This window comes from Trichogramma pretiosum, unplaced genomic scaffold, assembly GCF_000599845.2.
Source record: "Trichogramma pretiosum strain Unisexual culture from Peru unplaced genomic scaffold, Tpre_2.0 scaffold66, whole genome shotgun sequence".
NCBI classification, from domain to species: Eukaryota; Metazoa; Arthropoda; class Insecta; order Hymenoptera; family Trichogrammatidae; genus Trichogramma; species Trichogramma pretiosum.
Window position 1 is genome coordinate 894,609 of NW_019640802.1, and position 24,935 is coordinate 919,543.

The following is a 24,935-nucleotide window of genomic DNA, read 5'->3' on the forward strand; positions in this document are numbered from 1 at the left end:
TCCGGAGCTCCGAAGTTGGCACCGATTCTTTCGATCGGCCATTCAAATTCATCGCAGTAAAACTGATTCTTAGCAGATCGTACGAATGACCAGCCGCGTGATCATTCGAGTAGGAACGAGTGTAAAATGGCCGGCGTCGCTCTTCTCTCTCTCTCATTCTCTCATCGTCGTGATAACGATGCTCCATCCTGTCTTATAGGCGAAGTATGCGAGCATGAGGCATCCCCAGTCGCGGCAGCAGAAGCTGAGTCGACGAGCCGAGCAGCATCTCTCTCGAACTGCATCGCGCTGCGGCGGCACACGAAGGAAAAAATATGAATAGCATTTGTCGTCGCGCCCACGCCGCTTTGCGCGCGGTGTATGAGTAGTGTGACAGCATAGTGTAGCATCGTATACATCGCGAGCTCCGTCTTTTCGCAGTCAGCGGCGGTGGCGGCAGCGGGCGGCGACACAGGTTGCGGGTGTGTACACCGCGCGCGCGGCGCGTCCGACTAATGTAGATTGCCACACACATATATATAGAGAGAGAGAAAAGAAAGAGACAGAGCGCGGATACCTCTACCTACATTTACAAGAGGCCGCGGAGCAGCGGAATATACATAGTCGACATCCTATAAATATATATAGGTATAATACACACGCGCGGCGCGCGCGCCTGTCCTATAGACTGCTGCGGCTGCTGCTCTGCGCTGCTCCGAAGTCTCTACCTATATAGCGTGTGTACTTATTTGGACAGTTGGAAACATACATTGGCGCAAGTGTTTGGTGCGTGTGCTGCCGAGGCTCTGCTCCGCTGGTGCCTGTGGTGTCTGTGCCCCAGTGCAGCAGTAGTGTCTCTCCGTCTCCGTGTGTGTGTATGTGTTGGTTCGTTCGTTCGCTCGCTCGTTCGTTCGTTCGTTCCGTCAGTGTAAATGTGTGCAGTGTTTTAAGATTGTTATCCACCTCGTCGTCGTGTATATGATAATATAGTGAACCCTCGATGTGCATGTGAACGAGTCAACTATATATACATATATATTATACTATACATAAACTGTTGTGCGGAGAGCATACACAACACTCGATACTTATGAATTACCATCGACTCATCGTCAAAATAAACATCGCCAGCAGCAGCGAATTTACAGAGTCGGACATGTCTCCTCGCTGTTGCTGATCATTTGACACGCTCGTCCGTGCGTTATCCTCGTCGTCGCCGTCGTCGCCGTCCTACTTTAGTTATTATCATACAGACATACCGAAAATTGCACATCGGCATTTCTTCGGCTGATCGTAAACCCTCCCGATTATTACGGTAAGTAAGTAAAAAGAAGCGAGAGAGAGACTCGCATTTGCAAGTTTTATTTTACATTCTGATGATCAGTGCTGTGTAGTAGTAGTCTTCTCTCTCTCTCTCTCTCTCTCTCTTTATTTGCTCGCAGATTTTTTATGCTCTCTCTCTCTCTCTCTCTCGCACACGCTCTCTAGCTGCTTTCATTTCTCTCTCTCTCTTTCTCTCTTGGATCGCGCGCGACATGCCTCATTCCCGTTTTTTTTGCTTTTTTTTTCGTCATTCCACTCCATCTCTCGCGCCAGATGCGTGTATATAACATGTACATCCATACACATATACAGATATGTATAATACATGTATACATATTAGCAATCATGCTATTCTCTTTCGCAAGTCCTAGATTATAAGCGGAGAGAGACTCTAATGAGCCAATCGGAAAAAGAAAGTCACGCTTTTTTTGATTTTTTTCTTTGATTCCCCCTTGTCTGGCTCTTTTATTCGGCAAACTATTTATAAATCGTAACGTAGGACATGAAGCGTGCCAAAGTTTGCAGTAGCAGTCAATGTATAAGTGTGTGCGTGTATGCGTGCGCGTGTGTATATTCTCTTCCTCTCTCTCTTTCTCTCTTATTCTCGTATTCCGCACGTTTTTGGTAAATAACATGACGTGACTCGGTGATATATGTTATATATACGCTCTCGTTCTACCGAGATTTTTTTCTTCTTCTTTTTTAAATTGCATTCCTCAGTTTTGTTTATTCATACTCTCATGCACCGGACTTGTTATTGTAAGCCCAAATCAAACTTATTGGGGATATATATTTTTGTCTGTGACCCTGATAATATGTTTGTGCTTAACTTTAATGATTTTGCAATATGAGAGATTTGTAAACAAATATTTTGCTGTATTTCAAAGCATTATTGATGTGTCATTTTTTTATCAAATACTGCAAACTAATACTCATTGAAGCTTGATAAACTATTTTTTTTCTTTTGCATCGGCCTTGCTATTGACCTTTAACTTATGCAAATAACAAAATACTTTTTGAATGCAAATAACTTATGAAGCAACAAAATTTTATTTAAAGCTATTTAAACCTATTGTGAAGGCTATTTCTGAATTGCATATTTACTTTGAAAACAAATTTTCTACGTAATCATAAATTTATGTGTGATTGTCTCAATATGAGCTCAGTAAAATCAGCGTTCTAACAATGTTTTAATTTTTGTTAATCCTCAGCATACAATGCAATTTTTTGAAACAAATAGAACTATATTGTAAGAGTCATAGATATAAATATGTGTCATGTTCTAATGTTCATTCAGTAAAATCAAGGTTTTAACAACTTTTTTTATTTTTGCTAATCTGTAGCATACGATGCAACGCTTTAAAATAAATTAAATTATTTGTAAAAGTTATAAGTCTTAATATATGTGTTCATTAAAATCAGGATTTTAACAATCTGTTTCTTTTTGTTAATCCTCAGCATAAGATGCAATTCTGCAAAACATATTGAATTATACGTAAGAGTCACTTGTATAAATATTTCAATTTGCTTTAAATTGTTCATAACTAATACTTGAATTTGTTTCAATTGACAGATTTTCCACTAAACGGTAGAAAAATCCAAGGAAACAACAGTAGTGATGCCAACGTACCACAATGCAGGTTGCAGCTATCCAAACATTACAGCAGCAGCAGCAGCCACCGGCCGTCACGCGAGCAGCAAGCTCGACGGCAACCAGAACCACCACTCGACGATACCGTCGCACATAGTGGCCGCCAGCTCGCACATCGTCTGCTCGTTCGAGCGCTCATCGAGCACTACCGCGACGCAGCACCATCGCGAACAGCAGCAGCAACAGCAGAGCAGCTACACAACGGTACTCGCCGCCCTCGCCATGACTACGTCATCGTCGACGATGTCATCCACGAGCGGTGGCGGGGGCGGCGGCGGTGGTGGTACTACGACGGGGACGACGGGGACAACGCCGGCGAGCGGTGCAAGCAGCAATTCAGCGTCAACACAACAACATCAACCGACCGGCAACAGCATGACCAGCCAGTTATCGGGGATGCCGAACCCCAACAGTCCAAGCGGCAACACTAATTCCAATTGCAACCTGGTGCAGATCCAGCAGTCACAGCCACAGTCTCAGCCACAGTCACAGTCACAGTCACAGCAGCAGCAGCAGCAGCAAGGGGGTAATAATGCGCGTCACGAGGTCAAGCTCAACGCCATGCCCTGGTTCCACGGCAAGATATCGCGCGAGACCGCCGAGAGACTGCTGAGGCCGCGCGAAGACGGCCTGTTCCTCGTGCGCGAGTCCACCAACTTCCCGGGCGATTACACGCTGTGCGTGTGCTACCAGGGCAAGGTGCAGCACTACCGAGTCAAGTACAAGAGCAATCAGCTCACCATCGACGACGAGGAGTTCTTCGAGAATCTGGCCCTGCTGGTCGAGCACTACGAGCAGGACGCCGACGGTCTGTGCACGCAGCTGACCAAGTCGCTGCCCAAGCAGGGTAAGCAGGACTTCTGCGTCGACCCGAAGGCCTTCGTCGAGGCCGGCTGGGTCATACAGCCGCACGAGCTCGAGCTGCGCGAGTGCATCGGCAAGGGCGAGTTCGGCGACGTGCTCCTCGGGGTCTATCGGGGCGAGCGCGTCGCCGTCAAGATGCTCAAGGACAACAGCGAGGCGGCCCAGCGCTTCCTCGCCGAAGCTAGTCTCATGACCTCGCTCATACACGACAATCTCGTCAAGCTGCTCGGCCTCGTATTCAGCAATCCGCACATGTACCTCGTCACCGAGTACATGAGCAAGGGCTCGCTCGTCGATTATCTGAGGTCGCGCGGCCGACTGCACGTCTCCAAGCGCGACCAGATCAATTTCGCCTACGACACGTGCGCGGGCATGGCCTATCTCGAGTCGCGGCACGTGGTGCATCGGGATCTCGCCGCGCGCAACGTCCTCGTGGCCGAGGACAATTCGGCCAAGGTGTCGGATTTCGGTCTCGCGCGAGACGAGAACTTCTCCCTCGACGGCGGAAAGCTACCGATCAAGTGGACGGCGCCCGAGGCTTTAAAATATAACGTGAGTTATTTTCTTGTAAGGTAGCTGATATTTATTTACTTGATTTACTAATTTTTTTTTTAACGTTTTTACAGAAATTTTCCAACAAATCAGATATGTGGAGTTTTGGTATTCTCCTCTGGGAAATTTATTCGTTTGGAAGAGTTCCCTATCCAAGAATAGTACGTGTTATTATAATTTTATCTTTATTTGGAACTGTTTCAAAATAATAAACATTCGTTATGATTATTTTAGCCACTGGTCGACGTCGTTAAATGTGTCGAAAAAGGTTATAAAATGGAACCACCTGATGGGTGTCCTGCCGAAGTGTACGATATAATGCGACAGGTCCGTTTTTAAACTTCATTAAAATAAAAAAAAATCATTTCATTCTAATATACTATTTTTTTTCTTAGGCGTGGGATTTGCAACCAGAAAAACGACCTAACTTCCACGATATTAAAGTCAAGCTTGGGCAATTGAAAAATGAGTATACCAAAAGTGGTAACTGAATCTCATTGTTTCATCCACTTAAGTATATAAAAACAAATAACTTGGTGACCTGATTCAAGGAGTATTTGCAATTGAACATTAGCCATTTATCGAAATAGTTCGATTCATACGAGAAACATAATTTTATGTAAATTTCTTGATTTAAATTAACGGCTACACGTACGCACGCAAATGCTCATACAATACGTTGATGTATGTTTATGAACTTTTTTACTCAAAATAATGCTTCGTAAAGTGCTACTACTTAACGAGACGAACGAAAATTTACTAAGAGGTATAGTATTCAAATCACGCATACAGTGTGCGACATTTCGTTTGTGATAATCATGCATCTGTTATTCCATACTTTGACATTATCAATATGCATTGAAAGTGATATTCCATAACCCGTGCATAATTGTAATAGTAATCACGCAGCGTTTTTACACGTGCAATTTTAAGACTCGCGGATGCAAATGTTGAATTGCATCCCATGGATTATTTATACTTTGATAATCGGCTTTTGTAACGGTTTCTATTGTAGTCTACAGATAAATGTCAGTACCGTGCAAATAACCAAACACAGTTTAAATAGTTCAATTGAATCGCCCAAAAAAAATTCTATATTCGTCGGCGCGACTTTATCGAAAGCTTTTTAGTCATGACGGTTGTTCTTACACTTATATTGTTAAACAATTAATTTTGTGCAATGTTCAATTATTTTTATTTTGATGATTCGTGAAATTTTTACGAATCACAATCGATAAAGGCAATATATTGTTATTGCTGAACTTTATTGAAGACTTTCGGCTCTAAGAGTCTATGTACTTCAATAAGAGAAAATCGCAAGTAAAATTGTTCTAATTTTTAGTTTTAATATAATTGAGTTGATATATTTTTCTAAAAAAAAATCTAATGTGCTTTACTAACTGATTATTAAATTTTTATGGGTACAAATCAGCTGATCTGCACAAAGCTAAGTTTTTAAATTAAAATTACAATTATTTTGAGAATTTTATGTGACTCAAAAGGTGATAGTGGCTCAAAATGTACTGTCGAAAAATCGTGATTTTTTATACAGTTCTTGAAGTATGTTTGGAATGATATTTTATTCTTATTGAACGTACAGAGCATCTACGTAGCTTAAATTCTGCGCTCAGAGAAAACTATCAATTTGTGTGACTAGAGTTGTGTGCTTGACAGTTTTTAAACGAACAATTATGTATTTTACAAGTTTTATCTTGAGGTAGTTCTTGTAAATCCAGACAAATATATATATTCCAATAATTATGGTAACAGGTTACAAATACAAATTCTTATAAAATAATGTTGCACCCTTTAAAATTTTAATCAATTACAAGAACTACATCAATCATCCATTACTTTGAGAGTAATAGATGAAAATTAATCATATTTATTCTTAGAAAAAAAAAGTAATTATTATTTACCGTGAACTAAGTGTACATGTGCGATTGTAAATATTTTTGTATATAATATAATGATATTTAATTACTTAATATCGCAAAGCTCAATTTTCACAGATTAGATGAATGTTGAAATAACCGTTAAACAAAGAAAAACGTGTTAAAAATGTTAGTAATCATGTTTAAGGATACTTACCAGATCATTACACACCTACATTGATACTCGCAACGCGCATTTATTGCGCCTTTACTAAGCAAAAATATATCTGTGTAAACTTTACGATCGATCAACTCGCGCAGCAAATGGTTACATAAAAATTAGATTGTCCCAAAATTACTTCGTGCTTTTTTGCTCCACCCGCCATGCGTAGGTTCATTGTGTCAAAAAATGATTGTCGTAAAATTGCGAGAGCTATAATGCATTGAAAGTTACAATCGATTGAATGAACAAAAACTTTTATTTCCAATAGTTTTAGGTGACTTTTAGAAATATCAAAATGTGATTTTTATTCACTACATCGTACTAAAAATGAAAAATAATGAAAAGGAAAATGATCAATTTCGAATCAAAATAGATTTAAGAAGAATATTAAATCTGAAGAAAAAAATCTTTGGTATGCGGTCAATATTTTTGAGCATTACAAAACGATCTGGGCCAGAGGAGAGAGAAAAAAACAAACGAACAAAAAATTGTTGGGACAGTCTAGTAAATTTATTAGGTACATAATTATTAAAAAAAAAGATTAACTAATATGGTAAAGTGACTCTAGGTATGCTCGGCAGAACTTCTTATATGGGTGCAACTTTACGAGCGAAAAGTATGAAATTATCTGATACATGAATTTTATGCGACTCAGCTATATAGGCGGACTGACTTTTCTAATCTGAATTTCTTAACGTTTTTTGTAATTATAAAATTTCACGATATGAATTTTTTAAGCATGAAACGACGCTCTATTCGTTATGTTTAGGTATTTTTTACCATTACCCCGAGTACACGCACAAAACATAAAATGTAATTGAAATTTTTTCAAATGTCGTCAGGCATTGACCTATTTAGTTATCGTGTAAAACGAAAAACATTATTCACTGTAGCCTAAGAAAAAAAAGTCGCATACATTTAAAGAAGTTTTTCCTACTTGTAAACGAATCTCTCTTGTTATTTCATATAAATTTTGTTAATAAATCACCAATTAAAAAGGCCTTTATTTAATTAAAAAAAAAAAGAAAAAAAGATTATTTCAAAGTGTACATTTATTTATTGACGAAAAGTGTGTGTTGCAAAAGTGCCGCAATTTTATTATCACCCTCTTGATTTATGGTCCGTATCGATTTTGCATTTTTTTTTTGTTAATCGTTTCTAGCCGTGCGCTCGATCGACGCTTTTGCCATCGCTGTTGTTATCGTCATTGTTATCGTCGTTGTCGTTTTTGTTAGCGTTGTCGCAATCGCCGTTGTTACAATTGACGCAGACGTTCTCTTCGGGCCGTCGCTGGTCGTACGTAGTCTCGGGACTGCCGACGTGGGGCTTGAGCAGCAGCCTCTTGGGCCTCTCCACGCAGAAATTGCTCTCGCTACCGCTGTCCACGAATAAATCGTACGCACGGTGGTCTTGGTCCTGCAGCGTCGGCCGCTGCACCTCCGAGCTCCTGGTCACCGGCTCCTTGCCCGGATAATCATGGACCTGTTTTGGGGGGAAACGACGTAACGCGCGCGATCAGTATATTTCGCGAGCCCCTCGGCACCAGCCGCGGCGGGGCCCTTTTCTCTCTCTTATATTGTTGCAAAAAACATCGACGCGAAAACTTATTACTGTATTACTATCGCGTCTTCGGTTGAGCTCGCGCTCGATCTGCTGTATCTTCCTCTGGCAGTTGTCCAGCTTCCTCTGGTAAAGGAGCTTCTGCGAGCCGTAGGGCTGATTGAAGCTCAGATTGACCCTCTCCTGGCACTCCTTCTCCCTCAGCTGGCCCAGCAGCTGGAGCAGCTCATCGTTGCTCTTCAGATTGAGTATGGCCTCGTCGATCGGCTCCTCCTGCTTGTCCTGCTGCTGCTGTCCTCCCTGCTGCACACCGGCGCTCTGGTCCTGCACCACTCGAGCGTTGATCAGCAGCTCCAGGCAGCTCTTGATCGTGTTGATCCTCAGCTGGGCGCCCGTCAGGATCGGTATCAGCTGAGGCGAGTTCGAGGCCCAGATCAGATAGACTCGGACGAGACCCGCCACCTCCTGACAGCGCCTGGACTCCTCCACGAGCTGCTCGAGGCTCAGCCTGTGCAGGCAACGTGTGGCCTTGTCCATCAGCTCCTCGGGCGTCTCCTGGACGCGGGCCTCCACGACGTTCTTCAGGAGCAGCTTGCAGACGACGGTCGCGGCGATGCCCTGGATGCCCATGAGTTGCGACACGATCGCCTGCAGCTGTATCGAGAGCGAGGCCGCCGCGGCCTGCTGCTGTTGTTGCTGCTGCTGCTGGTTGGTCGTCTTTTCGGCCTGCAACCACGTGGCGGCGTAACCATTGCTATTGTCGTTGGTGTTACTCTTGAAATGCAGCTCCGGTTGCATCATGACGCCGTTGCCGTCACTCTTGCAGGCTGAATATCATCGTATATTACAGTCGGGCGCGAAGAAGAAGAAAAGGAGGAAGCGAGCAATATCGGTAAGAGATCGGTAACTTGATACGCTATTCCAACTCACCGCAAAAATTATTGATCAGCTGCGTGGGAGCTGCCGACAATCCGCGAATGCGGCAACAGCAGCAGCAGTAATTGGTCATACCGCTGGAGCTGCTCTGCTGGCTGGGCTGCTGAGACGAGCCGTTGCTGCTGTTATTATTGCTGCTGGTCTCGCAGGGCAGAATCAGTACAGGCGTCGAGCCGCTCGCGCATATCTGATCGATTAGGCTACGCGATAGGCCCTGCCCGCAGCTCCACATTATCGGATTGTTGCCGAAGCTGTAGAAGAAAACGAGACGAAAAAAAAGTTAAACATTGGCAAAGTCTGTTGCTGCTGCTGCTGCTGCTGGCCCAGAATCGGCCGGGATTCAGCTCGCGCGCCAATTATTGGCTAATAACTTTGATCGATGCAGATGCTGCTGCTGCTGCTGTGGATGCATTGTTGTTGCGGGCGAGGCGAACAGAGAACAGCCTGTATTGTTCCCCTGCATTGGCACATTACTCTGCTGCTGCTGCAGGTGGGCCGCGTTGCCGCTCAATGGATAGGCGTAATTGAGCTGTCGGTTCGGATCGTATTGGCTGTGTTGATCTGTGTGCGTTATAATGCCGCGTGTAAATACGTATAATGCGCGAAAAATGGCAAAAAAGGGACGAATATCGCGCGCTTAACACTACTTATGCGTTACTCGGACTGACTGTTGTTGTTGTCGTTGTTGTTGAAGGAGCTCGTCGGCAGTTGTCCGAACGTCACTTGCTGGAAGTTGCTGTTGCTGCCGCTGCCGTTGTTGTTGTTGTTGTTATTGTCGTCCGCGAGCGGTGGCTTCGAGAACATCGATTGGTATTGCGTCATATTTTCCACCGTCGATTCGTATATTATCTCGCGCTCCTTATCGGCTTAAATTTTTTTGATTTTTTGTTTGGGAGATTTTTATTTTCTGCGTTAATGGTGCATCGGGGGGAAGGGCGGATTTTGATTTATGTTATTGTTATATTTGTATTTAAAAAAGCTGCGAATTTTGATGGTTAGGCCTAGATTATAATTATATTGTATCTACTACTTGAACGTAGCGACTGACGATTGTGCAAAATCGGGACGCGCATCTATATACATACATCTATAAAATAATGCCTCGACTGCGTACCTGTATCCCGCACATGTATATTATTATTAGCCCGGCCCGCGATTACGGCATAGCGCACACACATGTATAATATAATAGCTACGCGAGAGCTGTGTGCAAGACAATAATCGGCTAAATGCGAAGGAGGAGTCGCCGCGCGGAGATCTGGACGTTTTACAATATAAATATAAATAAATGTATGCCCGCTGTATGTAACTCGTCATATTGTGTGCTGCTGTGAATTTTGATTTATAACGCAAGGTAGGCGCGCGTTTGTGCGTTATCTCCGCTGCACGTATCATACGTAGTCGAGAGTTCTTGTATTTGTGCAGTTTACACGTATGCGATGATACCACATAGACACGAATTAGAAAAATGACGGGCAGGGAAGGACGTGTACGCGCGCGGATCATCTCGTTGGAATGCATATTATGCACGCACGCAGGCACACCCCGCCCAAGAATTTTGCCTTATTAATAATTGTTTAGAATTGAAAATTTCGCTCGCGAAAAATGTATTACACGCGCATAATCGTGTCTCGTTCGCGCGCGTATACATGTATGTATATATGGGAGAAGCGAGGCATTGTTCTCCCCGCGCGCTCGGAAGAAGGTCGCAGATAGCCATTATGATGTCTTGTAGTGTACCCGCATTTGACGCGCGTAGCTCGTTGAATAATTCTTTAATTAACCCATTATACGGCTGTGCGTGCACAAACTGCGTCTACCTGCGGCGGCACATGCAGGTAAAGACAGTACCTTTTAACGGTGAGCAGCTCGAGTCCCATCATAGGCTTCTTGCCGATCGCTAAGCGTTGATTGACGACATTATAAAGGCCTGTATATAAGTTGCGCCGGTGTCGACAATGGGGCGAGGTCCATTTACGAGACACGCTAAACTTTCACAACTCGACGCGCAGACGAGCAGCAGCAGCTGACTCCCTCGACGCGAGTGCACCTTGTACACGTGTGTACATCTCTCTCTCTCGTCCTGATTGATATTGCCATATAGCAGAGTCCATTGTTGTTCCTCATTGCTATTATACCATATAGTACACGATATTTGAGTTATGCGTATAATATAAAACGCGCGAGAAAGAGTGAGAGTGAACAAGTTGTCGAGAGAGAGAGAGAAAGAACGCATAATGGAAGATGTGGCCACGAAACAAACGGATGCCTTGGCTGGCTGGCAGCAGATGCTTATCTCCGCGGATACACACCGAACACAACAACGAAATAAAAATCTCATGCCATTGAACGTATGGAGGATCTCGAGGCGCTTACTTGACCCTTATTACGCGCAATTATGAGCGCGAAATAGCAACACGACTCGCGGATAGATAGTAGAGTGCGTAATGCGTGTAGGAGAGAGAGAAAACGATTTTTCCACTCCGTGTGATGGGTGTATTAAAAAGGGGGATATATAATACAATGCGGTTGCGCCATAGCCAAGCGTGCACACACACACACACACATTTCTGAATTGTTTCGATTTTACAAAAGAGACTTTTATTGGTATCAGTATGTATTTTGTATTATAAAAATTATTGTACAGAGACATCAGTACTTGTATATTAATTTAAACAGAGGCATCCACGAAGCTTTGGTTAATATACATTATTTTTCTTCATTTTTTGTTTTGTTCAGTTTAGGCACGAGTATTATTAATCGATAGTTAATTAATTAATTGGCATCTTCCTTCCCATCCTTCCTCCTTCGAATCATCGTTTCCTCATCTTCTTAGAACGGCTTCGACCTGGCGTAGGGATCGTGATCCTCCTCCGGGTGAGCCGCGTTGTAGGCCAGGGCTCGCTGAATGGCCGCTGGGATCGGCGGCGGCGTGGGCAGATGGGCGCCGCTCGCCCTGAAGCCGTTCTCGTCCGCGACGTACTGCACGCTGATGGGCTGGCCGTTGGGCGCCGTGTAGCTGAAGCGGCCCTGCACCGCCTCGACGCGGCCGTAGGGGCCCCGATTGACCGGGCGGCCCTCCTCCGCCACCGAGATGCCGTTCTCCGTGTCGTAACTTCGGATCGAGCGCGGGATGAGAGAGAGAGAGAGACAGGCAACAATTAGTTACTGTTTTATTTTTTTTTAATTGGCGCGACGAGGACGATTAACGCGCGTCTCGAATTGTTCTCGATCAAATTAGCCGCTGCCGCCGCAGGCGATTTTGAAACGACGGCGCATAGCTCGCTCGCCGATTTATTATTATTGCACACAAGGCGTAAATCATTATCGATCGCTTCGTATAATAATTACGCGAGACTCGACAACTCGATAATATGATATTATATCCGCGCAGTGGGCGATCGTTACGTATACGTACGTCATCCCCTTCAATTATTTCGTCGGCCCTTCGCGTGTCGACAACGCATTAAGAAAGAATCCACTCCGCGCGTCGATATTACAAATTTAATACTCGAATTAGCCTGTACTCTACCTGAAGGCGTAATGGCCGTCGATGTCCTGCACGTGATTCTGCCTGAGGATGGCGTATCGGCGCCCGTAGTAGTCCGGATTGTAGCGCGGCTGCACCACCTGATTGTACGGATTGTACTGGGCCTCGGTCGCGGCCACGACGATCGTCAGCGCCACGAGCAACTGCATCGGATGCGTATACATGCGTGTGAAAAGCAAATTTTTGAAATTGGAATCGGGCGAGTCGGCGCAAGCTCTCGGCTCGGAGATTACTTACGAGTCCGCTGATTCTGGCCATGGTGGATTCGATCGGAACGCACTCGATTCACAAGTTTTATAGTAAAACGACACACTACTGCTACCGACAAACACCACAGCTACGTGCCACGCTATATGGGATGCTATTGCGCGGGCTTGAGCGAACGTCGAAGATTTTATAGCTTAGCGCGCGCGCCGACGAGCTTGAGAGAGTAAGCGCTGCGCGCGGGGAAAAGAGAGGCATATCTATCGAAAAAGGGCAGCAGCAGCATCAGCAGCAGCCCGAAGGAAAACTCCGCCCGATCTTCGTGGAGGGGCTCCCATCATCTCTTTCTATACATAATACACAGACAACACCTGTGCACGCAAGAGAGATGTGCACCTGACACGTTCATCTCTCTTTCTCTCTCTATGAATGTGTGCTGCGTTGTACAAACAGTAACAGCAACGGGCAAAAAAATTATTGCTTTTATTTTTTCGCCGATCGCTACTAGACTCTCGGTCATTGCGTCGAGATTCCTCGCAGCGCCTCGCTGCCCTCGCGCCCGTACGCCCCCGAAACACAGATATGCCATACACACAATATTATGCAAATATTATACTTGTGCGCATTATGTATCGCACTCGTCTGTATTATTATTACAAGATGCGCTGCGCGAACGAGATGAACGATCAATTCTACAATATCAATTTTGCCCATTACCTTTGGGCTGTGTGTGAATGGGTTTTATTGAAAGTCGGCGTAGTTTTCAAACCCGAGAGAGCCGATCGGATAATAAACCTTTTGTGTATCTCGCTGTGTGTTCGTTGTGTACTCGCGCGTCATTATCATATTTCGTAATACGAAAGTGGTGAAAGGAGCACACCCCGCGAATACTGCCGCTGAGCCCAAGACGACGACGAAATTGTTCCGCGATCTGCTGCGCGCTTTGACGCGCAAATTTACAGATGTAGGTGAGATTCCAGACGCTAGGCGTGGAAAGCTCGAGTCCATTGTGAAGTGAATCCGAGGAACTTTTAATTAAATATTGAAAACCAGCGCAAAATAGCGTTACGATTCTTAAGATTGTGATCATACTAGTGCATAATACATTATCAAATTTATCATTGAGAATCGTCACAAGGATCTCTATTGATTTTTTTTTCATGATTCAATGAGACGATAAAAAAAAGCCAGTTGATACAAGATTTTTATGGGGTTTCAGTTAATTTTAAAAGTGGATTATCACTGCACAATTATGGCAATCGATTTCGAACTAAAGGTTCTTTTGAATGTAACTAAAGTAAAATATTAGAAGCTTTTTTCGGAACTGGATTATATGCAGATTGATCTAGCACTTCGGTCAACAAATATTCATAACAAGTTTTTGTTGCCATATTCATATTAGGATGAGGATTCATCAAGTACAGGACTTTGAAATCAATATACTTTTTTGGTATTTTAAATAATATAGTACAATTTTAAAGAGTTTCTAGTTGATTAAGATTTCAGAAACTGAATATTTTTAGAAACTGTCAATCGCATATCAATGCCGAAGTATGACAAAGATACTACCGTCATTGAGTGAGGAAAAAGTTGATCTTACTTAATTAATATTCTTAATAGACTTAATTAAAGTCTTAATAGACTTTGTTTTTTCTGTTTTGGATTTTGAAAATTCGGTCATACGCCATCTAGCGGTAACTCACGAACTACTGCGAATCTGAATCAAGAGCTGAAATTCGGAGTGTTTACAATGCGCTTGCCATATTTGTCAATGAATCAAAGTTTTGTATTTTTCAAACTTAGTGCGTTACGTTTAATGCGAGTAAGGTAATTAAATTTTATAAAAATAGCAGAGGTATTTACATTTTTACCAATGAAATCGCATAATGGCCAAATAAATTTATAGCATATTCAATTTATATTACTATTTAATTAATTATAGTATTGGTACTTCATTCATCACTTAAATTTAATTAGTGTTTAGGTGTAACTAAAATTTTTCAATAAATATAATATAAAAGGTCATTAAGGTATGTACATATTGAATGTTCCGATTCACGCGTAATTTTGATTCAGAATGAAAATCAACGTTGTCGTCGACGCGTTAAATTTTGCAGCGAATACTTGGTTATTTCACGCCTTAGTGATGCCTGCCATTTATAGTCCTTTCTTAAAAAGTCGACTCGATTAATGAGTTGTGTGGGTAGTTTTGAAACTTTCTGATTGATCGTTAAAAGCGTTCGAGAGATAAGAATTTTCATAATGTTACGTACAAGCGCTCCTAAGCGAGTGACCTCGTATTCTCGCCTTTCTTTATTAAAGAAAAAAATTAAATCAAATTATAATTAATATATAAATTAATTTTTATTTTTAGGTGAATAAAAAAGTCTTGGTGGATCTTGAGCGCAGCACAGCGTGTTTTCGGATTGGCTATTGGACTGATGTCGTTTTATTGAAATTTGCAGAAAACATTATCGTAAACATGTAGACTTTATAGTATATTAAAATTTTTTCCATTAAACGAACCTTTCTTCCTCGATGTAAATAAACTACTGAAATATCTTACCTTCCGTTGCAAAATCTAGAACGTCTTATTTTTACCTTCATTTTTAAAAAGGTCTGATTTTTGTAGACCATTTGTGGATGTGATGGTGATATAAAAACCAACTGTTTGCTCGATTTTCAAATTAAAATTTTTATTTTTATAAAAATAGTGTCATTTTTTTTTCGTTTACTTTTTTCATTTCTCATCGTTCACCATTGTTTTGATTTTTTTTTTTTTCAATAGGAAAATGCATTCGGCTCAAGTGACATTCCATTACATTAATAGATTCAATATACAATCTCGTATATATATCAAATGTGTACTTTCGCTCTTAAGAATAACATCGATATAGACGATTGTAAGAATTCACCTCTTTCTAGTTATTAATAATATTTTATTATTAAGTATTATTACTATTAAAATTATTATTATTTTAATTTTTTTTCATGCGAATCGACGCAGCAGAAGTCATTTTTATCGATAATATTTTTTCAATATATTCATAAGTACATAATAAAGATTTCAAATAACGAAATCCGCATACTCGATTGACAAAAAAATAAACTTTACAATTTGTTTTGTGTACGCCTTAGTAAATATTTCATTCGCAATTATTTTCTTCTCTACCTCTCTCTTTCTTCCTCGCGTCCAAATGCGCGCCTCCCGCTATCTCGCTCACTTAAAAAATTTTTTTCTGCTCTTCAAACGCATGTGAATATATTATATACTCTAAAAATGTAATAGCACGACAATCGCCTTTACTATCTCTCTTCTATATAATATATACTGCATGACGAATCGTATACCGCGTATACAATTCGAAAATAATATTTGGTCATTATAAAAAAGTATTGCTCGAAAATCAAGCCTTCGTTATAAATCATATTATTATATATACATACGTACGCGCGCGTGTGTGTATACATATCTATATTTCTTTTTTAAGTATGCACTTGGAAATACAACAAATACTCTTAATATAAGAAATATTCACTATTGTTAGAATTCGATTCTCTTATACGCATTCATATTAAGTATCACACTGCTGCTTTTTAATTTTGTTACAACGTTTTCTGTTTGTTTCTCGTAGCTTAATAAATGTACGTCTATTTCTCGATTACATGATAAATCTACTTTGATCACATTTGAGCACATTGAGTGTATTTTACATTACATAATATTATCAGGTCATCTCTTTTTGTTTTTTTAGTTGTTTTTTTTTTGAAAGGTGTAAGTAGTATTGTCGTAAACAAAAGGAAAAAAAATGCTTACAATCAACGACAGCACATATATACACAAGTAGATCAACCGAGAGAGACTAAAAAGTACAGCTTTAAGAAAATAGTCCGTTTATTATAGAAAATAAATCGCTATCTATGTAAGTCGCGGCTCTTGTATATATTTGTTTAGTTTCATTATTTAAAACGACTCGGCGCGCAGTGAAAGAAAAAAAATATACATATATAAATTGCGTGCGCTCTCGTAGTCGTCGGTTTGAGCGGAAAGTTCAAGTAATAAGCGCGTAATACGAATACATAAGACTAACTTTTATATTTTATCCATTTATATCAATATGTCATGTTTATGCACGAAAACGATCCTGTGTGTGTTCTGCGTAATTATTCTGTTTTTTTTCTACTTTTTTTCTCGTTTTTGTCGTTGTTGCGTCGTGTGCACACGTGACAAAGATTTAACATTAAACATATGGAAGAAGTACCGTTAAAAAGCGTATAGTTTTTTTCTGTTTTTCGTTTTGGAAAAAGTGTGGGCGAGAAAAAACAAAGTGAAAAAAAAGGGGGGAGGGTCTGTGGGCTAATCGCGTCCGGCACGGGACTCGGTTTCCTGGGAACCTCTGCTCCTGTTGAGCTCGGCCGCCCTCCTCGGCAGCTCACCGACGGTCTCCCCCTCGTCCTCCTCTTCGTCCTGATCCTCGGCGTCGGCGTCGTCGTTGAGCGGCGACTGGGCCTCCTCCTGGCCAGCGGCCGGCTGGGGCAGCTTCTCGTCCGGATAGTTCCAGGACTGCACGTCGGCCGAGCCCTTGAAGTGGAAGAAGCCGTAGGTGAGACACGACACGACGGCCGTCAGCTGGTAGTACTTCTGATAGGACTCGAGGCTCTGGTCCTTGGTGAGGTAGGTGCCCACCGCGGGCGATATGAAGCTCGCGCACATGTGTATGGTCTGGGCGAAGGCCAGCACGGGCCCGGCGTAGTTGGGCGCGATGTCGACGACGTTGGCCATGGCGCCGGCGTAGGCAGCGGTGATCAGCGCAACCGCGATGAACCAGAAGGTCAGGGCCCCGGCGACGTTGCAGCCGAACAACCCGATGACGATAGTGAGGATTCCCGGCACGACTTGGGCTGAGCAGAGAATACAAATAGAATCGTAAATAATAATATTTTTGCTCGCTCTTCATTGTCAAGCTGTAATATTTATTTTCTTACCAAGAGCAGTGAACAATTTTCGCACGTTCAGCAGACTCATGGTGTTGGAGCGCACCAGCACGTCGCCGACCCAGCAGAATCCCACCGAGGTGATGTAACTCAGGATGAAGGGCAGTCCGTTAAGGATACCGTTCTGTATCTCGCGGAAAGTAAAAATCAGCCACAATTGTTTCGTTGATTTTTCGCTGATGGACGGATAATGTCACTCACCGTTTGTATGTTGAGCCCGAGCACGTTCTCCATGTACTTGGGGCCGTTGACGATGAACACGTAGTGCACCCAGATGCGTCCGAAGGTCGTCAGGCCGATCGACCAGCACGGCCACGATTTCAGGATCTTTTTCCAAGGCACGGTTACGAGCTGGGCGCGCAAAAACATTACTTCGTTATAACAATATGAACACAATTTCGGGTGAAAAAAAAAATTACACTCACGTTGGGATTGGTGTACTCGCCGATGCTGCCCTGTATGAGCTGATACTCCATGGGCGATATACGGGGATGGCTGGAGGGCGTGTCGTAGGCGAACAGGTACCAGGCCAAGCTCCAGAGCACGCCGATGCTGCCCGTCGTGTAGAACACGTACTTCCAGTGGTAATGGGTCATGATAAAGCCTGCCAGCGGGTAGATGATGCCGATGCCGAAGCTGAAGCCTGTCGTCGTTACAATTATACAATGAGTCACATATTACAGAGAGAGAACGATTATCGACAACAACAGCAACAACGTGTAATTAAACGTATAAAGAGCGAGAGAGAGAGCAAAAAAAATTGCATAGAACCGAATAAAAAAAATGACGACAACGAAATGAGGCGAAATGAGGAAAATTACACGCTCGCTCGTAATTGATTTCTTCGTTAAGTGTCGGCGCGCGCGTAAGCTGAAAGTGTCGAAGCTATTTGTATTATATAGTGTATACGCGAGGGGTACGTAGTACGAAGGAATTCGAGAAGCGCCAAGGTTCTCTCTTTCTCGAGCTCTGTATGTTGTGTGGAAAATACTCGGGGCTGCCATTAATCGTCATTAAAAACGGTCTATATCTCTCTCTCGCGGAGATGAAGTAGCGCAAAAAAAGGAAGAAAAAAAGAAAGCTTATAACAGTTCGATTATTGAATTCTGCGGGATTGATGGACGATCGTATTATATATAGTGACTCTAATCGCGCAAACGATTATCGCGAGACGTATAGCGAGTATATTAAAATGTCTCGAATGACAGCGACTTTAAACGTTACCTTGAAACGAAGACATGAAACGCGATCTCTCGTCGAGGGGTATCCAGTGGGCCACCGCGGCGTACATGGCTGGCCACGTCAGGCCCTGTTGCAGAGAAAAAAAAAAAAACCAGTCACCAGATTAGCCAAATATTCTCCCCCAATGCCCGAAAAATTCCTGCATAAGACGTATCACGATGAAAATGTATCTTAGAGTGTGACTCACGCTCGCTACGCCCTGAATGCTGCGCAAAATTACGACGGGAACGTAGCCGATGTAGGCCGCCTCGGGTATGAGCAGGCTGCAGATGGCCGTGGCGAACTGCGAGCCGCCGAACACGAGCTTGGTGCCGAAGCGCTGGGTGAGCATGCCCCCCGCCACCTGGGACAGCAGGTAGCACCAGTAGAAGCTGTTGATTATCCAGATCTCGACGTCGGTGCTCCAGTCGAAGCGATCGCGATTCATCGCGTCGTTGGCCAACATACGCTCGGTCGAGTTGTAGTAGCTTCCGTTGACGATGTCGTCCGGCTGGCTGGTGGAGCAGACCGGCACCACGCGATCCTTCTCCTTGCGCAGGATCTGCACGATCACCATGTTCATGTCCATGCGCATCATGAAGGACACGACGAAGCCCGTGAACGACAGCATGTAGAGGACGTAGCGGGCCGGCACGAGATCGGCCAGCCGCTGGAACTGGAAGAGGATCGTCCTCTTGCAGGCCCGTGGCTCCTCCAGCCTGTACGAGTTTATATCGATTTTAATATAATTGGACGAGTGAAAAGTAGAAAAATTAAAAAGTCGCTTTTGTACCTTTCCGGATTGGTCATTGTGACGATAAAGTAGATGTACCAGCAGGCTTGGCGGAGCTGATTCTTCACCGAGCTCGCTTCAAGTCACCTCAGATTCTGCGGACGGAAATACGAAATATTATCATCGAACACGCTCGAGGCTTGATTATTGGAAAAATTCGCTCTCCGCCGTGTGGATTATGATAATTCGATGCTCGCCAGCGAGCTTGCATAACGCGCGCGCGAAAAAAAGGAGAGACAAAATTAATAACGACTTCGGCGCGCGATTTATTCTAGCCTCCTAATAGTACGCGATTAACGATGATATATTGCACTAATTTTCGCACCGACCGATCGCGCAAAGTGTCGCGCCTCGAGTCCACTGTTGTGCGCATACTTTTTGTTTTATTCAATTACCAGATGGGAAAAGCACGCGATGAGATCGAATCGAAAACAACAATAGCCCTTCCAATGGCCAATGGCAACGGAAAACAGAGAGAGGAAACAAAAAATCGGCAACAGCTGCACACGAGGTTCGGTAAGCACACGATCGCGCGCGCGCAGGGGGATATTACGCAAAGCCGTCGCGCGCTTACGACGGATATATCTAGGTATACGAACGTGTATAATACACAACCGTTAAAGGCCATTTAATCATAGAGCAATTAGTGCCTTAAATTTTCTGCTGCAGTCAGTGTTATTGTAACGATTCCTCTGTGGGTATTTTTTTTCCATCTTACTGTTTTTTTTTTTTTTTTACGTTGAAAAACTACGCGCGCGCGCTTGCGTCTTACATAAAGCCAGTCCAACACACATGCACGGTGCATTCGTGTGTGTGTACCGATTAACATGTATTAACAAAAGCTGCGCAACTTCTTGTCACGGCTCGGTGTTTTTTCTTTTTTTTTTTTTACTACGCTTCGTGCCATTCTCAAATGTTATATTTAGAGAATTTGATACTCGGTGTGCTGCCCCGAGGAGAGCGAGCGAGCAAAACGAAGCGAGAGAGGAAGAGAGAGAGATCATTGATCGCGCGAATTGCGAGAATTGGCGGCGTCACGTGAAATTTTTCTACATAATATGCGGCTCTCGAATGACAGTGCAGCACAAATACCACTTATACACGCGTTTATAATATTTACCTTTTTTTTTGTTCGATAATGATCAACCGCGTACTTATATACGAGTATGTACGAGCGCGATAGTCGCTCGTTGAAAGCTCTAGCTCATTGTTCGGCTCGAGTTGATGGGTGAAATTTTAATATTATAAACACACATTTACTACGACGCGTCATTGTGTGTATACCTATATACAGGATACGATCGGCCCACGTGTGTGTGTATAGCATGTACCCAAGTTTATGTCACAAATGTATCGACCCCTTGTGCCCAGCACATTATAATATAATAATAATCGGAGCTCTCTTTGACACGTTATAAGCCTATACGAGCACGACGATGATGATGATGATAAAGCAAAGCGTTATAAGGAGGACTTACTTGTTTATGTATAATTTATATTTCGATCGAATCGGCTGAACTAAACACTATACGACACGAGCACGCACGACTACTCTACGAGCGATGAATGAATTTTCGTCGATAATATAACTTTTGGTTTGTGTCTCGCTCGCTCGATCAGCTGTCATCTGATCCGGGTATAAGTCGATGCAACGAGATACGCGTCGACGACGACAGCAACGGAGCAGCAGTCCTGGCCAATGGATACAACGCGAGTCGATTTTCGGTCTCGATTCGCGGCGCGTCGTCGTCCCGGCATGATCCTCCCGCGGGGCTATATCTTGCGTGTGTTATCCTCTTATCTGTATCACTCACTCACTCACGGTCGCATGTGCTGCTGCAGACGATCGCGCGGCACGAGCTCGCGAGCGGTGTCATCGTTTTCGCGCGAGACGACGATTGCCCCTTACGCTCGAATTTCGGTGGGTTCCCCCCTTCTTTCGCTCGACGCACTGCTAATATACTGACCGGTATATAATATAACATCGACGAATGTGTAATATGTAGCGTAGTGGTGTGCTCTCGCGTGGCTAAACTCTGTGGCTTATAACGTTTACACGAGAGCGTGTATATACGTGCGTCTGGAATTATTTATGCCCCACCAGCAGCAGACGAGCTTACATATATATATGTGTGTGTGTCTGTGTGTGAGTAGCTCGCAAATTTAGGAGAGGAGAAGAGGAGCTCGTCGCACTCGAGCCGTAAAATTTCGTAATTTCCGCGTGTGCGCGAGGGCGAGCTAACTCTAAGCCGCTGCTGCTTATTACGAGAGAGACGCGGCTCTGATTTTTCGCTCGCTCTCCGTCTGCCAAAAAGATATCGAACGATCGCGTGTGGGGCCAAATTACATAATGATGGTAGTAGTACAGCTGTCATCGATAATAAAATCCGATGAGACGTGCACTTTTGTTGTATGTGCGCCAGAGTATCGTGATCGGTGAGCTTGTAACAATGCATATCTATGCGCGACGACGACGGCGATGCATATTGTATCGCTCGAATTGTGCCGGTCATGCTAGCAGGCCGAGTATACACGTTATGTATATTTACATTATAACATTGGCCGATAATGCGAATTGCCGTATTGTTTTTTAATCGTCGTCGCGTCGTCTTGTATAGTCTTGACTCATCACAACAACCGACTCGACTAAACGCAGACGCATCGACTTCTCTCCTCTCCTAATAATATAACAAGAGCGACGCTGCACAACATACACAGACACACGGACACACTTATAAAAGACCATGACTTGCGACGACGGCTGCGGCGGCGGCGAAAAATGTCACGTGTTTCGGACTGCACGTGACGGTATCTCATATAGACTCGAGGCGGGGACCGCATTTACGTTATATAGAGAGCTTAAAAAGCGCCGAGAGCGAGGCTGCGAGCCAATAGCGGCTACTCGCGTATCGTATCAGCGCCCGACGACGTATATATTTAAATTAAATATTCATACGTACGAGTGCAGCCGCACGAGCTATAATAAACGAGACGCGGGGGCCATGAAAAGGGAGTAGTCTTGCCGCATATTTATATATATTAAACGCGCAGTGGCGGCAGCGGAGCACGCATATCGATGCGGACAAATCTTTCGCTCTCGTCGCAAGCTCGGTAGCTCGCGTTTTATAGAGGCGGATCGAGCGGCGCGCAATTTTTTTTTTCATTCGTTCGTTCGTGCCGACGCGCGCGATCGATATAACAGTGGCTGTATATAATGCGTCGCTCACTTTGGCACACGATCGACGCGTTGTCGTCGGCATTGGGTCGCGAACTATGTATATGCAACTTTATTGCATAGACTTGTGTGCCCACACACGGACACAGACAGACAGACATGACATGGCATAGCGAGAGAGCCACACGTATGCGGCTACGTGTACGATTGAAAGTCAGCTCGATATATCGATCGATTTTGCTGCACTGATCGGCTGCACGTATATGCATGTGTGCATTACCACGAAGAAAGAGAGAGAGCGAGACACGCGCGCAAGGAAATTGCTACCTACTGCATTTTCCAACAACGAGACGCCCCCCGTTCGCGCTTCAGGCGGCCTGCTGCCGATTGCTATCGTCGTTACTATTATTGTCATTATTATGATCGTGACTCGTCGCCGTCGTTGCTGCTGGCGAGAAAGGAGCAACTACCCTCCCCGAAGAGCGATACGTATCTGGAGATACTATAGAGAGCTTTTCGCACGCGCAAGCGCTCGAGTGGCTCGTAGAGAGCGCGCGGCACGGCGCGTGTAGTACTCGCATTCGCGGAAATAATAATGCTGCTGCTGATGTTGCAGTGCATTGCATCCGTGCTGCAAGCTGCTGTCGTTATATGTAGAACGAGCGCACGAAATCATTGATCATGTAACGACCGACGAGAGTAAGAGAGAGAGCGAATGTTGCAACACATGCACCCGGTGTAAGAATCTTTTCCCGATCGAGCTTTTTCGCTCCGATTTTTTTTTTGCTTTGTCATTTGGTTGATTTTTTTTTTCTTTTTTTTGCATCGTCACACCTGTAGAGGGCCGAAAATCGATGAGCCCATGCCCGCTGCGGCAGCCGCGGTGCTGCTGCTGCTACTCCTTATAGGCCGCGACGACGACGACGACAACGAGGGCGAAGGCGGCGGCGACCAACAGCGATCGAAGGTGCTGTCAACGACGATGATCCTTTCTTCTTCCTCGATATGATCGCAGGCCTGGTGAATCATCGTCGTTGCAGGAGCTGCTGGTGGAGGAATCGTCGTCGACGCCGTCGTTGTACTGCTGCTGCTGCTGCTGCTGCTGCTGGTGATGCGGTCGATCAACAGCTTTTCACGCATCGGCTTCTCAACGAGCAACGATGGGGCTTGCACACGCGCGCACCGTACAATATAACTCACTCACACTCGCGCACGGGGACCCTCGAAGCAAAGAGGAGAGTACTGAGTAATCGCGCGGGATTTCGTCGTCGTCTCTCGCGCACTCCGGGAACACGACAAAATAGTTGCTCAATTTCGCCCTAACCGACGATACGCAGTCTGTCACACACTTTGATTATTATCGCATGAGAATGTCAAACTGCTGCGGCACGTCGTATAAATGTGGTGTCTCTCTCTCTCTGATTCTTCGGACGGCAGCAGGCGACGGACAACGGACGACGACGACGACGACGACGACGGCGTCGCGCGACTACTGCAGGCGACACATGTGCGAGCCACTACCTCTCTTCTCTCTCCGATACAACATGCGCTCTTGTGTGTTATAGCTCGTTCATGTATGCACACCGAGGCACGCGCGCCGAGCCGAGAGAGAAGAACCTATATCGACCCCGCGCCGCCGCGTCAGCTCGCAGACCCTTGCTGCCGCCTCTCTCATACATTACATATCGACTGCAAGTAACGCAGTTTACGTACGAAAACGCTACTATAAAGGCGCGAGCTTTTTTTGACTCGTGTGCAGGCGAACCTTCGGGCACGCGCGCGCCTGCCTGCCTACCTATAAACGTTATCGATTCGCTAATTGCTAGCTGCCCGCGCGAGCGAGCTAGGTACTGCACACACAAAACTCAAGGTTCACGACTCGCGGCCGCGCCGCGCGACTCTCGCGTTGTTGTTATTGTTTTTTTTTCTTTCTTTCTTTTTTTGCTTTTATCGATTTTCCGATTACGTTTGTATACCCCGCTTGCCGCTTGCTGCCCGTGAATATAATGTATAATATCGATTTTTCAATTAAAAT

At 44.3% G+C, this 24,935-nt stretch overlaps 4 protein-coding genes across 9 annotated transcripts; 1 reads left to right on the forward strand and 3 right to left on the reverse strand.

Moving 5' to 3' along the window:
• Positions 1-414: 414 nt before the first annotated feature.
• On the forward strand, positions 415-6,357 carry LOC106657296 (tyrosine-protein kinase CSK). Of its 4 annotated transcripts, none has more exons than XM_014378718.2 (6): positions 419-1,298; positions 2,761-2,797; positions 2,876-4,369; positions 4,444-4,530; positions 4,604-4,696; positions 4,765-6,357. In XM_014378718.2, the coding sequence occupies exons 3-6, from the start codon at positions 2,921-2,923 to the stop codon at positions 4,858-4,860; spliced, it is 1,725 nt and encodes a 574-aa protein (XP_014234204.1). In that variant the 5' UTR covers positions 419-1,298; positions 2,761-2,797; positions 2,876-2,920; the 3' UTR covers positions 4,861-6,357. The 4 variants fall into 4 exon arrangements, with proteins under 4 accessions (XP_014234206.1, XP_014234204.1, XP_023314718.1 ...); XM_023458950.1 differs by having other exon boundaries at positions 419-1,294; XM_014378720.2 differs by lacking the exon at positions 2,761-2,797 and having other exon boundaries at positions 415-1,298.
• A 731-nt stretch (positions 6,358-7,088) lies between these two features.
• On the reverse strand, positions 7,089-9,784 carry LOC106657191 (RING finger protein B-like). The gene is made up of 5 exons (XM_023459018.1): positions 9,631-9,784; positions 9,334-9,523; positions 8,957-9,213; positions 7,996-8,853; positions 7,089-7,959 (listed from the first exon to the last, which is right to left on the reverse strand). Exons 1-5 carry the CDS (start codon positions 9,782-9,784, stop codon positions 7,625-7,627), a joined length of 1,794 nt encoding a protein of 597 aa, XP_023314786.1. The 3' UTR covers positions 7,089-7,624.
• A 1,766-nt stretch (positions 9,785-11,550) lies between these two features.
• On the reverse strand, positions 11,551-12,885 carry LOC106657235 (endocuticle structural glycoprotein SgAbd-2-like). The gene is made up of 3 exons (XM_014378628.2): positions 12,750-12,885; positions 12,495-12,655; positions 11,551-12,077 (listed from the first exon to the last, which is right to left on the reverse strand). Exons 1-3 carry the CDS (start codon positions 12,768-12,770, stop codon positions 11,795-11,797), a joined length of 465 nt encoding a protein of 154 aa, XP_014234114.1. The 5' UTR covers positions 12,771-12,885; the 3' UTR covers positions 11,551-11,794.
• A 2,639-nt stretch (positions 12,886-15,524) lies between these two features.
• Positions 15,525-24,367, reverse strand: LOC106657292 (sialin). 3 transcript variants are annotated; one of them, XM_014378708.2, is made up of 8 exons: positions 23,735-24,367; positions 19,726-19,820; positions 19,141-19,651; positions 18,936-19,020; positions 18,137-18,354; positions 17,913-18,062; positions 17,703-17,835; positions 15,525-17,618 (listed from the first exon to the last, which is right to left on the reverse strand). In XM_014378708.2, exons 2-8 carry the CDS (start codon positions 19,740-19,742, stop codon positions 17,074-17,076), a joined length of 1,659 nt encoding a protein of 552 aa, XP_014234194.1. In that variant the 5' UTR covers positions 19,743-19,820; positions 23,735-24,367; the 3' UTR covers positions 15,525-17,073. The 3 variants fall into 3 exon arrangements, with proteins under 3 accessions (XP_014234194.1, XP_014234197.1, XP_014234193.1); XM_014378711.2 differs by lacking the exon at positions 23,735-24,367 and adding an exon at positions 21,693-23,687; XM_014378707.2 differs by lacking the exon at positions 23,735-24,367 and adding an exon at positions 21,204-21,684.
• Between the last annotated feature and the right edge of the window lie 568 nt (positions 24,368-24,935).